This window comes from Brienomyrus brachyistius, chromosome 20 (genome assembly GCF_023856365.1).
Source record: "Brienomyrus brachyistius isolate T26 chromosome 20, BBRACH_0.4, whole genome shotgun sequence".
Classification (NCBI taxonomy): Eukaryota; Metazoa; Chordata; class Actinopteri; order Osteoglossiformes; family Mormyridae; genus Brienomyrus; species Brienomyrus brachyistius.
The window spans coordinates 6,551,325-6,567,950 of NC_064552.1; the positions used below are offsets into that span (position 1 = coordinate 6,551,325).

General features: G+C 38.5%; 2 protein-coding genes across 7 annotated transcripts in view; one reads left to right on the top strand and one right to left on the bottom strand.

The window, feature by feature from the left end:
• Window positions 1-10,431, bottom strand: part of slkb (STE20-like kinase b) — a 29,613-nt gene extending 19,182 nt beyond the window's left edge. For 2 of the 4 annotated variants that reach the window (XR_007384176.1, XM_048987688.1), the window contains exons 1-2: window positions 9,443-10,431; window positions 1,394-1,558 (exon numbers count right to left, since the gene is read on the bottom strand). Coding sequence is in view for 3 of the 4 variants with exons in the window: in XM_048987688.1 (XP_048843645.1) it covers window positions 1,394-1,558; window positions 9,443-9,592 (315 nt within the window). In the remaining variant the exon portion in view is untranslated. The remainder of the gene's footprint in view (window positions 1-1,393; window positions 1,559-9,442) is intronic. The other 2 variants (XM_048987686.1, XM_048987687.1) reach the window with 2 other exon arrangements.
• Window positions 10,432-11,762: 1,331 nt separating this feature from the next.
• stn1 (STN1 subunit of CST complex) lies at window positions 11,763-16,413 on the top strand. 3 transcript variants are annotated; one of them, XM_048987005.1, is made up of 10 exons: window positions 11,763-11,819; window positions 12,007-12,155; window positions 12,366-12,461; window positions 12,576-12,653; window positions 12,783-12,956; window positions 13,574-13,700; window positions 13,887-14,049; window positions 14,699-14,826; window positions 14,954-15,021; window positions 15,707-16,413. In XM_048987005.1, the coding sequence occupies exons 2-10, from the start codon at window positions 12,029-12,031 to the stop codon at window positions 15,877-15,879; spliced, it is 1,134 nt and encodes a 377-aa protein (XP_048842962.1). In that variant the 5' UTR covers window positions 11,763-11,819; window positions 12,007-12,028; the 3' UTR covers window positions 15,880-16,413. The 3 variants fall into 3 exon arrangements, with proteins under 3 accessions (XP_048842962.1, XP_048842960.1, XP_048842961.1); XM_048987003.1 differs by having other exon boundaries at window positions 11,769-12,155; XM_048987004.1 differs by having other exon boundaries at window positions 11,769-12,155; window positions 12,786-12,956.
• The last annotated feature ends 213 nt before the right edge of the window (window positions 16,414-16,626 follow it).

The following is a 16,626-nucleotide window of genomic DNA, read 5'->3' on the forward strand; positions in this document are numbered from 1 at the left end:
TAATGTAGTTTAATAAATCACAATCAAAACTGGCAGCTACCTAATGTCTTGACGTCTTGTATCATACATTTCCCACAGGTGTTCTTTTTTCAGTAAAAAACAAAAAAGCCACATTATTATACTTTATGTGGGAAAACAGGGCTCAGTGTGAAATGGGATCAGGAATCAGAAAGAAAGGCTCCTCTATTCATTCCAGACATTGCATGACTTCTGCTTCAAATACAATGGCCCACACAATCTACTCAGAGCCATAGTGGAATGAAAGGGCTGTGGTTTCCTCGCCCACACTGTAGATATAACCTCCGATGACCCAACGCTCACTTCTAAGAAAGCAGAAACAATGCAGGGGTCAAATGTGCATCTGAGCCAGATTTTAATGTTCAAAACAGCCAAATCTGGATGCAACACACGCTCCAAAAAGGCAGAGGCATTTGCTTAATAGCGCACAGAAAAACACAAACTGACCCACTGCGATGAGACATATTCCACTGAGCAGTGCTACTCTCCCACTTCCAAAGGCACCGTACTTAGTGCACACTACTTTTTATACTAAAGTTTAAAAGGATCCGTATTTAAAAGACAAATGAAAAGGAAACCTTTTAAATCTTTTGGAGTCAATAACTATAATCTCAGAGAAATTTGAAATACTTCATATCAGGTCTCATGCAAGTCATTCATTTTTTTAAATTAACAATTAAAAGTAGGTTTCACATGAAAAGTTGAATGAGGGGGGAAAAAAAAACGATTTTCAACTAAAACATCTCAAAGAAACTTCTCAAAGAACACGAAACAGCTTAAAGGAAAAAAATAAATACTTTAAAGTCCTCTGTGAGCAGCCATTACAAAACCCCAGGCTCACTTCTGATTTATTCATGAACACTTTCTCTAGTCTCTTTTGCTTTACCACGGTAACAGACAGTACCACAGAGGAGACTGCACGAATCTATTCGAAATGTAGAACGTTCAGATTTACCATGAGCATCACTACTCCAGTCAGTGACAAGAATCATTAGCCACCATCTTTAACTAGGTCAGTATATATCACAAGCTGATACGTAAAACATTTACTCCTATACCATTTATCAGCAGGAGTCTGACGTAATGCGATATTCATCGTACCGCCCAGAAACCAAAAAAACACACCCTCAATTTACCTTCTTCATTATTATTTGACGAACAGTAGTGCTGTGGATATGTACAGCTCTCTCAGGTTGGAAGCATGACCACAGAATAACGATGCTTTGAATGTTGGGATTGTGTTGGCGACCTTCTTTTTCGTTACTCTCTAGGATTAGTCGTATTTCTGGGGTTCTCACACATGTCTGCTCAGGCAGCAGTCGGCAAATCCTACACATAGTTCTATAAGATTAGCGTCCCACGATCAGTCACTTACCCAGAGTTTGTTCTCATAATAGAAGGCGTCCAGGAGTTTCACGATATTGTGATGATCACATGATGCTAAAATGTCGATCTCCACCATGTAATCCTCCAGCTCTTCCTCGCTCTTGGTGTCGATCACCTTAGCAGCAGCCAAAACACCAGTGTGCTTGTTCTGAGCCTGACAAATAGAAACAAATACAAATATTGAATTACATGACAGTACAGCATTTAAATTTTAAAATGTGCTTACTGGCATGCATCTGAAGAACATAAGAAATTTACAAATGAGAGGAGGCCATTCGGTCCATCAAGCTCGTTATATATAAACTTAACTAATTGCTCAGAGTCTGTAAAGTCTTATCTAGCTCTGATTTAAAGGAACCGAGGGTTTTAGCTTGTGCTACACTAATAGGAAGACTATTCCATACTCTAACCACACGCTGTGTAAGGAAGTGCTTCCTCAAATTCATTTTGAAATGTTCTCCGACTAATTTTCACTTATGGCCACAAGCTCTAGTATTTAAACTAATATTGAAATAGCCATTTGGCTGAACAGCATCCAGACCTGTTAGAATCTTATATACCTGGATCACGCCCCCCTTAGTCTCCTTTGCGTGAGGCTGAACAGATTCAGCTCAGCTAACCTCTCCTCATAAGACATTCCTCTAAGACCAGGAATAATTCTTGTAGCCCAATGTCCTTTTTAAGGTATGGTGACCAAACCTGCACACAATATTTTAGGTGGGGTCTTACCAAGGAATTATATAATTGTAGTATCACCTCCCTTGTCTTAAACTCCACACACCTAGAAATGTAACCCAACATTCTATTGGCCTTTTTTATTGCTTCCCCACACTGGCGAGAGAGGGACATGGAAGCATCAACATACACGCCGAGGTCTTTCCCATAATCAGCTGCCTTTATTTCAGTGGAACCCATAAAACATCTGTACTTTATATTTCTGCTCTCCTGCATGGACTACCTTACATTTATCTACGTTAAATTTCATCTGCCAGGTATCAGCCCAGTCACTAATTAAATCCAGATCCTGTTGTAGACTCTGTGCTGCTAGATCAATATCTGCTACACCACCCACCTTAGTGTCGTCTGCAAATTTAACCAGTTTACTGTACGCATTGGTGTCAATATCATTAATGTAAATTAGGAACAATAATGGTCCTAAAAAAGCTACTGTGGAGCCCTATGTCTTTATTTGAAATGTACAAATATTAATTTGACCTCTGAAGTGCCCTAACCACAAAGATCTATCAAGGAAAGTTCCCAAAACTGTACCCGGGCATTAATATTTGATAAGTGCCCATGTAAGGAGTACTGCTTTATTCTGGCTCTGTAGAAGCTTTTTAAGATTTTACTTTTGCAGAAAACACATTAAACAGCAGACACGTGCAGCACCACATTCCCTGTAATATTCATGAAAACAGAAGAGGCTTTTCGTCTTTTGAGTAGGTGGATCTTTGGTAACAAGAATACTTTGAAAACTGTGACTCATGTTTGAAGACAGAAAGCTTATTCCGTTTGCACAGAGTGATGTGTGGATTGTTTGAAACTCTTAAAACAATCATGAAATGACCCAAAATTATAGCTTGTACCAAAAGCTCAAGTATTCAGTTTAACATTAAGGGCCTGAAGCTCAAATGGTTTGACATCATTTTGTAGTTTTTTTCCACACACTCGTGCAGAATAAGATCATGGCCATTCTATAACACTTTGCCATAAACTTAAACTTTTAACCTACATTTATCAATTACAGCCTTCAGAAATGTTACAAAAACAAGATTTTGGGAAAGGCCTCAATATTTTTCAAACATCTGTTCATCCCAGCATGTTTAATGGGGCAGCGTTGGGGGAAGCCTCTGTGCCTGTGATCAGTTCAAGCCCAGCCTCGCCATGTCTGTGGGTCCTTGAGCAAGGCCCTTAACCCCCAGCTCCCTGGATGCTGTAACAGGTGGCTGCCCTTCGCAGCCAGCTTGCTCTGACTTACAGAGAGCAAGTTAGGGGTGGCATAAAGAGAATTTCCCCAAGGGGATCAATAAAAGTATCACTTATTATTATTATTACTGTTGTTATTATTATTATCATCATCATCATCGTCATCACCTGTGCATCCACTTATCCTAAGCATGGGCATTGGAGACATACATAAATATACAGTAATTGTGTCCTTTGATGGATTGGTACCTATACTGCCTTGAAAGCTGGAAGATCAATCGATCGACAAAGTCATTTCTGAACTGCCATTCATACTATGAAACACTGAATGACAGTTACAGCCAACAAGAATATTAAAAAGTGCATTTTTCTACCACAAATAAACTGAAAATGGAAATTTTGCTACAGGGATCCAGACCTTGAACATTTAGATGCATTTTCTAATCATTTTCGGAGACAGTTATAAATTTTTGTTGCACTATGTCCACCAGTGCGACTTGTAAATATGCTACCCATTTTATTTTTTAACCATCATTTAACCTTCATATCTTGTGAAACACCTGGAGAGAGAGCAAGAATTGGTGTGAATTGGGGTGTGTGTGTGTGTGTGTGTGTGTGTGTGTGTGCGCGTGTATGAGAGCGAGACACAGCGCTTTCCCTCCCACAGGAAATTTTATTCAGAACCTGAAACTTCTGTCATGTTACCACACCAGGAACTCTGCTTGAATGTAGGCTGTGTCCAGTCCAAATTCAGATGCTGCATCCTTCTAAGGCTGCACTTGGAGAATGAATGTGTCACAGCAGTGAGACAAAGCTGCCTCATTTCGAAGGCTCCTTCAAATGCAGCCTAGAAATGTGGTATTCTTTTGCATGAGCATTCGAAGGACGCAGCCTACAAAGGCGAGGGATGCAGCTCCTAAATTCTGACTCACCCAAGGGCCGCATCCTTCTAAGGATGCATTTGAGCACCAAATGTGTCACAGTGGTGCAACAAGGCCATCCCACTTCAAAGGCCCCTTCAAATGCAGCCTAGAAATGCGCTACTCTTTTGCTGAGATTCCAAGATTCACTGCATGCAGCCCCCGAATTCGGACACAGCCGTAGACTACTAGGGTGGGACTTAAAGCACTAACTTGCTGACTGGTTGACCACAAGCACCAGTGCTAACTTGAAAGTTATGTGGGAGTGTGGGGAATTTAGACAGAAGTAGTGGAGCAGAAATTGAGCAGATGGAATTCTTTTGGTATTTCCATATATTGCTGGTGCTGGTGGTGAAACTTGCCAGTGATTATTAGCAGAATAACATTACTTCGTTTTTTATTCTGTGGAAAATGAAAGATTGATCTGCTGGCCAAATTTAATAATGAACTGTAAACTTGTCACAGGTCATATAAATAAAACAAATACAAGGCTGTTTCCCATTATGATTGTGATTATTATTCCCCCAGTAACTAAAAAATAATTAACAAAATGACATCATCCATTGTTTTGGGATAGAGGTGTAGCTCTCTAAGCATGAAGTTTAACCTACGAGATTTTTGCGTCTCCCATTCTTGTTCAGCATAAAGGCCCCAGTTCCTCTTGTGCAGTGAGACAGTGACACATAAAAGAGGTCAGGAGGTACAAAAGTTCCAGGTTGAGACAGTCGAGGAACTCTGTTTCTGAATTCCAGTAGAAAGGTGCCTCATAAAACACTATGACATCAAATCAGCCACAAGCTCAACCCGAATTTGAATTCATTAACCCAAATTTGAATGTTAATCTGGACTTAAATTTCATTACCTGAATTTCAGAACCTGAACTTGAATTAAACAACCTGAACTTCAATATCGTTACCTAAACTTGAATTATAGAAATCGAATTTGAATTTATTTCATGAACTTGAATTTATGTTGCTTTTGTAGTAATAAAAAGTTGTAATTGAAAGATTCAGGTCGAGGCAATTTAGGTTGAGAAATTCCGGTTCAGAAAAAACGGAAGATATCTGTGATACTTGGAAAAAGCAAACGAGCATAAATCTGAGACCAATCCTGGCCAATCACAAGACAGGTTTGAGTTGGGGTTTTCTGCATCCACCACCTTAATAGGTCGGCTAATACTAAGTCTAATACTGCCAGCCCTACATACCATATCGCCAGCCCTACAGATCTTACACAAGGAAGGAGCGACAAGCAGTTTCCCATGTCACCAAGTAAGATCTGTTTATTATTATTTTTTTGTTAGCTAACTATTATTACGTTTACATGCAATAACATTTTAAAACAATCTTTTGGGAACATTAGCAAAACAGAAATACTGCTACTATACTTATCTAAACATCATATTTAGATAGAATGTGTGTGATTTTAATTTGGTAGTTTTGAGAGACCAACAAGCGGTAACTCTTTATGCCTGCTGGCCAAATACAACTATCCTTTACATACATGTAGACTAGAAAAAGAACAAGATACTGTTTCTTTCTGCCCAACAATTTAAAGTGAACAGATAAAGTTTCACCACTGAAAAATTCATTACCCTTCTCTCTGCCCTCAGTTCACTACGCATTTTATAAGCACTGGCATTATGCATGAAAATCAGCTGAATATCACAAACATAAACATTACCTAGAATATCTAAGATAACATTGCAATAAAGCAGAACAAAATCATAATAAAAGGTTGTGAAATCAGGCATGTTTTTTAAAAGCTCTGGCACTATCAAGAGTAATCAGTAATATCACTGAGTAAAATATATAACTATCGATTGAATCAACATAATCGAACACTGGAGGAGTGATAGTGTGAGTGATACCGAGTTACTCAGGTTTATAGCTTTATTTACACAAAGCTAATGGTTAGAAGTAAATCTTATTCTGAATTTCATTAATATGAAAACATATCTTATAACAGTCATACCAATCCAGCCCAACATTCAGATGAATTAATGCAGACTGACAACAGAAATGTCACAGGCCAGCCTACAGAAGAGAGATTACAGTATTTAAAAGCCATTAAGTCCATTTTATATTATAGTGTTAAACTGTACATTTACAAACCAGTGCGACATAAAAATTAATTCAGATGAACACATTGCATTAATGCTAACTGCAAAGTGAACGCTTATATGTTATAGTGGATCAAAAAACTAAATCATCAAACATGCAAGACTGTTAAAACCACAAGGAACAAACGAAAAAAACCTTAAGGAGCTGAGTTACAAAGAGCAACAGTGTTTGAAGTAGGGTGGCATGATTCTGGGTAAAATATGAATCAGATTTTTTTTCCCACTGAAAACTGAGATTACAATTTTCTCTCACGATTCTTTAACAATATATTTCTCTGTTATTATTTTTGCAAGACATATTCTCCTTATAAACAGAGAACAAACAAAGGACACGCTCCTGGTTTTTAACGACTCATTTCCAACTGCAAGAAATGATAAACAAACCTCGTCTTCATTTTAACACCTTCAAACAAAGGTTTTTTCTATGTGTGCATGTCGGTATCTGTGTAATAACACTGGAGTGAGTGACAGATACAGATACACTCCTCAGGATGTAAACCGAAAAAAAATCCATACAAGTGAATGTGACCCTTTTTTTAGTATGAACACATTATAATTTCAACTGATGCTGGAAAAATTTCTCTCTTTGTTCTCACTGTCGCTGGAAGGATCTTCTCTAGTCTGAATCATTTTGCTGCTTTCAAAGTTCTCTTTCACCATGTCTCACACATTAATTTTGTTTTCAAAAGTGCCCACTCTTCCAGTGCAGAGTTAGTGACATGGCGTAATGCAGTGCTGTCATCTATCGACACAGCTTAATGAGAAAAAGGGGAGCACTTGGTTTGATGCAATGGATCTCCCTGCTAATGCAAACACAGAAGGATCATTATCATGTAAGAATGAGATCACATAGGGCTATGAAAAAAACGATTCATCACGCAGACTTGACCATTTAACTTAGAGTGGAAGTGGATCCAGTTTCAGATGAATCCAACCGCATGATTTAAATCACCAAGGCTTGAGGCAAATCCTTTGTATTTTTCTAACCATTCCAATCCACCTTACACTCATGCACCAAAACATACAAACAAGCAAAGCTGAACTGCTTTCAGCACTATGGCCTTTGATACGACATTTATTTACAAATCCGGTTTACTTTAGTCACGTAAATGTTTAGTTCATGTAAATGTTAGAGTACTACTTCGGAAAAAATATGTGAACTGGGTCAATTTTTAGTGTTCAATTTACATGCAGGCATCACATAGGCGGCAATTAGTGTTCCTTGGAAACTGGCGTCAAAATATTGCAATGCTATTTTAAATGTTACCATCAAAATCTTTGTAGTTTCCATCTTATTGTATTGTTCACATACAATGATTACAACACACTGTTCATTCTCTAGCATGTCCATGCTGTCAACACTTAATCCTGAAAAACATGTGTTTAGAGCAGGATCGTTCACTTACTGACGTTGTGAAATTATCATTAAGATTATGCTTCAGCATACAAATTCATTAGTGCAAACTTCAAAAAATACATTTTTCAAGGACACCTAATGAAGACTGAGATAAATGTGTTTGACAGAAAACTATAGAGAGAGAGACGCTATTTTGGTGAACGTGACAGGAAAGGTGAACCATCATTAAACAATCATAAGTTCTCATACCCACTTACATTTCTATCTAATGGAAAATCCCGTGGTTTAATCTGTCCTGAATCAACCACCAGTGCTGAGTTTGTGCACTTTTTTTAATATAAATCACAGTTTTGAAAAAAAGAAAATCAGCCAAGCACATCAAATACCAAATAACCTGTACTTCAACCACTGATTCCTGACCAGGAATTCAATTAAGAACAAAATATGCCGATGAGGAAGGGTGAACACACATACTGCTCAAAGCCTTTTGCTGTTCATTTACTAAGAACTGTAGAGGTTCATGTGGACTTTGCACATCTTTTATAGATGATAAAATCATAATGGCAACCAATTTGATTGGGCCAATCAAATACTAACAAGGCTTCCGTGACTTCGTCATACAGATCTTACATTTTTATTATAAACAGTGCTTTACTATAGTAGGATGTAAAATATCGTTTCCTAAAAAAATAACAGGGACTACTGATTTAAATTTGAATATATATGAATGATGTTAAACTTTGTAGGGGGTAATATCTGACATTTTAGAATTCTTAGAGTTGCTCATTTGGGGAAGAGGAATGTATACAAATATAAGAGGAATTTATACCTTCAACAACAGGACTACTCAGAATTAATCTATAGGTAATATTACTATAACACCTCCATCCATCCATCCATCCATCCATCCTCCAACATAACATTATGGGTGGGGTGCACCCTATTCCAAGCTTTAAACGGCACAAGGGAGGGGTACCAGATGCAACATACGTGCGTGCACACAATAACACACAACAGGCAATTTAGAGAAACCCCAATCAGTCGTTCTTAAATGTTCTTAAATGTTTTAATACTTTTATTCCGTCTGCATCCAATTGCATAAAACGATTTTCCCACGACGTACACAATTCTAATAAATATCACTACGCCGCTGAATATACAGTAATTATCTATAACACAACGCAGAGCGCTGACTATATACTGGCGTAGGAAAAATGACAGACTGCACAGATTGCTACTCTCTCATCTTCATGACGGCAAATGTCAGGGCCAGTTTTTTCACAGATAGATATTCTTTTGCGCCCACACAATGACAGCTATTTCACTGTTGTTTATGTAAGTTTCCAGAGACTTGGTATAATCCTGGCAGCGTTATGGGTGCGAAAAAAAACGCTGCTTCTCTGAATATGGTGATGATCAACATTACGTGCTGACTACAGAGATGCATCGCTTGATGAAACAGCCGATGCTGAAAAGCAAATGCAGCGACTGGAGCAAAACGGACCAGCATCGAGTTAAGTGTTGAGCAAACAAAACCAGCATGCAAAGAAACGTGTTCTTGACAAAAAAAAGTTAATTTAACTTATAGGCAAAACACATAGATAGTATTATATTAACCTTTGTCCAACGACATTCGTGAAGAGTGTGAACTGTGAATATCACAGACTATTTATTTCCAGAACACTGTGAGATCCTTTAAAAAGCTGTATTTACCCTGTAGACTTTTCCAAATGCGCCGTCCCCCAGTTCGCCAATGATCTCCCACACTTCCTCTGGATTCAAGTCTCTGTGGACATGCTCGTACTGTTTTTTCTTCTTCTCCATCCCGAGTTTAAATATCTTACGAAAATTGAAAAACGACATTTTCAGTCTTTTCTTGCCGTACTTAGATCAGCCGTATGAGGATTCCCTGGTTTCTGTGCGGACAGCCTAGTATCACCGCTCAGCTAACACGCTCTCAAAAGCATCAGATCGCAATACGATAGTTTAACATGTATTTGGCGTTAAGCACACAAATACTGCGAACTCAGAACTCGTTAGTCATCTTTGAACAAAAAAGTTACATTGCTAGCTTGCTTCTTAGGATGCGTTGCTTGTGTGGCTGCAATAGCACCAGAGTCTAACGGTATATTTCTTGTTGTAGAACAATTTTTAAAATCTCGAGCGAGCTTCTAATAACATTTATAAGCGTCTCCTTTGTGTTTCTCGGAATAAACGCTTCGAAAACAAAGAAAAAGAAAAGACAAGCTGACGTCGTATTTCCAATCGTCGGCTGCCTGTCAGTATGTCAGGGCGAAATTGAGAATCGTTTCTTGTTCCTCAAACTCCCAAGAACAACCGGGAGCTTCGGCCCAACTCGATTTCAATTGGACCTTAATCTATTTCTCCACCAAATAGGTGGAGGAAAATAGAATTAGGTTACGTCCCACAAAAAGTCGTATTCTATCAAATGGCACCATCTTCACTCAAACAAAAATAGGATACATAGGTATTTCCGTCCCCCTCCGCCGTTCCGGTGCCACGGTCCGCTGCTGCCGCTACTGATGGAACAGCCGCGAGCCTCGAGCAGCTTAGGAGCGCGTGCACATCTCGCGCAGCCGCAAATGTCCGCACCATTGCTCGTCGACCAAGCGCTTGGCAATGTTCATTCGTCAGCTGGTTTTAAAACTATACTTTTACAAACGTTCGGCACAGCACAAGCTTTTTACTCCTCATTCTTCCCATGTCTTCACAAACTTTCATGTACTGTTCCAAAACTGCTAAACGTGCGAACTTAAACGTTTGATGTCCACACGTATCCCGTGTAAAATGGTATTTCATTTAAGGTCCGTTGTCGCCACCTACGGGACATGAGTCCGATCATTTCTAAGAACTAAGAAGGCTTCGAAACGCAGAGATGATCAGTGTGTGTGTGTGTGTGTGTGTCTGTCTGTCTGAAAACATTGCAAATTAATCATATAGCCTATTTATCGGCCACAGAAAGCACATGCAATTAAACAATATAATACCTTTAGCAACATTGTAAAGTAAATAGAACAACAAAAGCTACCAAGCATTTTTGGTCCACGTTCCAATCTCCATTATTCTTGACACACACAAAAAAAAAACATCCGGTCTTTCCTTTCCGGTTTTTGACATTAATTTAACGTAAGATCACCCAATTAGAAATAAATAATAAAAACAGTAATCCAACTCCACATACTTTACTTTTCGAACAAGATAAATCCTTGAGATTACAGGACCAAACTACCATCCCTCCATCCATCCATCCTGGACAGGCTCACGATGCAATTAGACCCTAGTTAAGTATATTGTTAAGTATATATACAAGTGGGTAAGAGTCTGAATGGGCCGTCAGTCCAACGCAGGGCACATACAAATACAGAAAAGATAGCAGTTCACTTAACTGGGTTTGGACTGGCAGCGATAACCAGAGTAGAGAAATAAATACTAAATTGATGTTATGTCTTTGAGATAGCTACTTAAATATGCATTCTATACATCCAGCATAAAATATAATAAAATATAGTTTTGTAATCCATACTTTCCTAGAACCACAAAGTATTTTATAATATAAACGATAATATGCAGTGGTGGAAAGTTCAGGTCCAGGAAATTCCAGACCAAGGTTTTGTATCAACCAACCAGTTGAGTACTCTGTGACTGTGACAGTTTCTGCGCCACTGGTTGGTTGAAACAAAACCTTGGTCTGGATTTGTACTTTCTGAACCTGAAGTTTCCACCTCTGATAATAGGACGTATAGAATGGAATACTTGAAAAAAAAAAATAATAATAATAATATATATATATATATATATATATATATATATATATATATATATATATATATATTTCATAATATTGACATAAAAATAGCTTGCAGTAAGATAAAATCAGTAAAAGGCACAAGGCATGTATACACTGCTGACGACATGCTGATAAATCCAATCCACGCCCCCCCTTCCCCCAACTTTTACTTTGAAATCTTGAATCCGGAAATTTAATATAGTCGTTACCTCATTTCCGGCATATGCAAACGCGCCAATCACTCCTACGGAGTGAAATATTTACCGGAAAGTAGCATGGAGGGTAATTTAATCTAATAACACAGATCTGAAATAGTTTCATTAAGAGATCTTTCGTTAAGGCGTATACATGTATTTTTAATGTCATCCGTCTTGTTAATTTGGCCTCCTTGTTATGTAGCTAGCAACAGAATTTATTTGATCGTAATCGTTTTTAAAATAGCACTTTCGCTTTTTTTGTGTTTGCCTAGACCCCGCAGTATTGGATATGCGATGCAGACAGAGCAAGGGGAACATGAACCCAGCTCCCTGCTCTGGGGGCTAGATCCCGTGTTCTCCACCTTTGCTAAACTTTATGTTAAAGACATTTTACGTATGCGGGAGTCCTCTCAGATCCCAGGTAATTCAAAAAACCTTAGCTATAATGCATCAAACTGAAAATGACAGCAGTTGATCTAAGTCGTTTCTGAATGGAATAAATTATACTGTTGTAACCCATTTTGCTGATTGTATTTTTTAATAAGATAATGAATAAAATTGTGGATTGCTTGCTTAGAGTTGCTTTTTTTAAATGTAATTTTCTTCTTTTACTTATTTTCCAATTTCACAGATGTTTATTTTTACAAATGCCACCCACTTTTTAAAGTTGATGTTTTGGGGACCGTTGTATATAAACGAGAGAGGGAAGACTTCTTCTGTTACGGAGGTATATTTTATGCTTTTGGCTAAATTATAGATAATAGCAGCACAGCCACTTCTTTTAAAACATGACTTGTTGCTGCTGTAAATATTACGTGGCGTAATATCTTTTATTTTGCAGTTGATGACGGAACGGGTGTTATGAATTGCCTCTGTTGGAAAGACGAAAAATGGAGAGAAAATACAGACGCAGTAAACCGTAAGTACTGTTCTTTTAATATCAGCAGTCGTCATACACGTTGTAGCTAAATATCAGTGCGTTAAGCAGTTCCTTTCAAAATAATAGTATGTTTCATTATCGTCAGTCACTCTGGTGTATTGTTTTCAGCAGGAGCTACTTTGCAGGTGTCAAATAAAGGAGGGTTTAATCCTGTGGAACAGCTGAAGAAACTGAAGTTGGTACAGAAATTAAGTACCCAACTTGAAATTGGAGACCTGTTGAGGGTCCGAGGGTCGGTCAAGACTTCTAGGGAGCAGAGGGAGATCATGGCCTGCAGTTACTGTAAGAAGTCAAAAGATAGCAGACCCTATACAGCTTTGCTTGTCTCTCTTTACCGATACATGCATTCATCTTCAGTCTTTGCAGCAATTGAATAATATGTTTTGACATAACAGCTGAAATTTTGGTTTTCCTTTGTGGATTTTGCTTATTACAGGGTTACCAACTCGCGCATCTCGCGTGACATTCATGCTTTCAGACTCTCGTGCTAACACAAAGAAATCTTACAGCAAATCTATATTATACCGTTAAAAATCTAAAAGTAGCTACATCAAATGCATTGGTGTAGTTTACACACCCTGCAGACTATTTACAAGGGAATAGAACTGTTACATACATGTAAATGTGTATGCATCTGCGTGTGGACTTGAATTGAAAATGTCATACCAACCTGCTGTCTAAAGTGGGCAACCCTGTTCTTATGCATCAATCTGTAGGCCTTGATGCAGTTTACAGGTTCTTGTCAAGGCACTGCAGTTCCGTGTTAGCAGTTTTTTTTTGTTTCCCAATCACTCCATTTGCTAGTAACACTAGGCTTTCTTGACCCATAGTAATACTGCCATCTTGTAGGAGCAGATGTCAGGTGTCTCAATCTGTGAGCCTATCTACGTCTGTTATAGATAAGGTGAACGACCCAGTGATGGAAGTGCAGATATCGTGGATGATGGAAGTTCTCCACCTATATCGGGATTTCTATGACAAGCCCTTCCTGTTCACAAAGAGCGTGCGGCACTTGGACGCGACCGAGTATGTTACCGAGAAGCTTCCTCTTGCATTTTGTATTGCTCAAAGTCCAAAAGGGGCCGAGTTGTTAATGGTAGATATAAAACAGGGTTGGGTAGATTGGAGTAAGTTTTTTTTTTTTTTTTTTTTTTTTTATGCACTGTAAATAACAGAGCCGCCTGACTAATGCTAATGCTCGTCCTAACGCAGTGCAGATGACCTTCTGCGCTCGCTCTCGGTGCTTCGACGGGCTTCTCGGCTGCTTATGAGCTTCCTTAGAGAAAGAGGCCTTGGCAGCTTCCGGCCCAAAGATGTCCAGCACCTTCTGATGCCTCTGCTGTCCTGCGCTCCCTACTGCAGCCCAACACAGCAGGTGAACATAATGATGATGATGATGATGAAAACCCTTTTATTGCAGTTCAAGCAAACCCTAATACCGATATATTTTATAATGCACACTATTCAGATAAATGGATAGATGGGGATTATATTATGATTTCTCATTCACCAATGAAAATGTATGAAGGCCTTTGTCAGGGCTGCACTGCGCATCTGGCATATCAGTCAATTTCCCAGTGGAAGCCCCCCTGGGTTTGCCAAATGCCCCCCCCCCCCAATTCTTAATTTAATACTAATTGTTAGGACAGGTTTCCTAGTAAGTACTGTAGTAGCTTCAAGGTCCCCTTAACCATATTATTAAGTGCTGATGTCTTTAAGAAGCTTTCATTTATCTACAGACTAATTACATACAGGATATATATTATTAACTTGATGGAGATTCTGAGTATCGATACAGGTGATGTATGTCTTATTTTGGCTATCCTTCAACTGGATTATGTTATTTAAGGTTTGTTTTTGCTTTTATAATGTTAATTTTTACAGTGTATTGTATCAGAACCTAATATTCTGGGATCTGAATTAAATACACAAGTGAACAACTTTTCCCTTGTATTTTAAAATTGTAATATGCCGGCTAACACATCAGTCTTTTGGATATTGAAACTTACTTTTTATTTTTTTAGGAATCTACTGTGGCACAGTCATCTTCAAAGCAGGTTCATCACCTCTTTCGAGATGTTATAAAGGCGCTCCAGGACGAGGGCCTGGTGTTTCGCAAAGTCATATCCCAGGATGAAGTCTATCAGGCAAGCTTGTGTTTTCCAGATGTGTTTATAGAAGGTCAGGATACCATTTTATCTTTGGAAAACGTAGAAAATGAACCTGACTAAAAGTGCCGCGCTTTCTGTCTGTGTTTCTCTGTGTCTCGGCCAGGTGACAGAGCAGGACAAAGAGCTGCGGAGAGTAACTAAAGATATAATTAGGGAAGATTCCGGACGAGAAAAATGTGAGCCATTATTTTTAGCACATTGCCAGTCGGTCTCTTCAACAGTGATCTGCTTAGTGTAGTGCTATTCCACTTTTTTTTGACAGGACTGATATATTTGTCCTGACAGCCTCCCTCCTTCCCGCCCCACAGAAAATGTCATTCCAGATATGCGTTGTCACATTTTCTGTTTCTACTCATTTTAGGTGATGCTTTGCCATCACATTTTCCCTTAACTGAACTAGCAGGTAGACATTTCTCCATGGTTCCTCCAAGTATGTAAGCATTAAGTGAGCGACATTCCCACTGTAAACTTTCGTTACGTTACTAGTCATGGCAGTTTGACATATTCAGTACTTGGTGCCAATCTGTTTTACATATTTAAATTTGTTAGCGTCATATAATGTGTTCATGTTATTTTTAATATTTTTGAAGTCTACAGTTTTCTAGATCTGCCCCCAGCTCAAACCCCCGCACAGTTTTTTTTTTTCTTCCCTCTCACCTGCACCCCCCAACCCCCCCACCTCACAATTCCTTTGTGTCCCACAGTTTGAATACCTCTAGCTTCTTGTATGCGAGTTGTTTTTGTCTAGGTGTACTCGAGATATTATATACAGTTGCAGTACTGTTTGAAAGCCCTTGGGTGTGTCATTACATGAATACTTGTTATTGCTTGTATCTGAAACGTTTCATTGCTGTTTCGTAGATGCTGAGAAGGGCTGCCATGTGTTGCACATTCTGTCGTGCGTAAGACAGACCTACAGCCGGAATGTGAGCAAGTCGGTCCTCGAAATGGTCCTTCAGTGCCTGGAACGTGACAGTGAAATCTTCAGCACAGTAGACCAGAACCACTACAAGTACATTAGTGTGACAGACTAACACCTTGGAGAAGTGGAAAGTGGTGCATCGACTTCATTTAGTAATAATGTCAGTCTTTTTATGCTATTATCTTATAGCCCTGCAACCTTGAATGGGATAAGAACATATAATATTCATCCATCTTATGGTATTAGCTTAGTATACAAATAAATCATGGTATAAACAATGGAATAATGGTCTTCTAGTGCTCGTTCAAAAACCTTAACATTTTTAAATTTTCACCTTTAAAATATTTTACTGGAATCACGGACCTTGTTGATTTTTTTTCCCCTCGCCACTAGACGGCACTATTCAGCAAACTAAGCATTCTACGCGGTCTGGGTGAGCGGAGACCTATGAGTAGACCTGGAGTTAATAAAACGTCACATATTTTCTGATTAACTTTCGACTCAAAAAATAATGGTTTATGTTTTTGGTGATTATTGACTGTGTTTGTTTTGCTATCTTAAGAATAATGCATTTTCTGTTTAACCTATGTCTGTCAGCAAACATGCCTTTTTATTAATAAAATCACTGACCCTGTCTGTATGAAAAGCTTGGAAGTGTATTTATAGGTAATTATTGCGCCAGTATACGTTTGATTTAATCTATCCAATTCCCATATTCGCCAGTCCTATGCAGGATAAAGAACACATTAACTTGTGGCATAAAAGGGGTAAAACATATACTTTAAAAACATCCAAGTTGGTAATAGCGTAAATTTAGATAAATAATAATGAAACTTTCATATTTTACTTGAAATGGTCA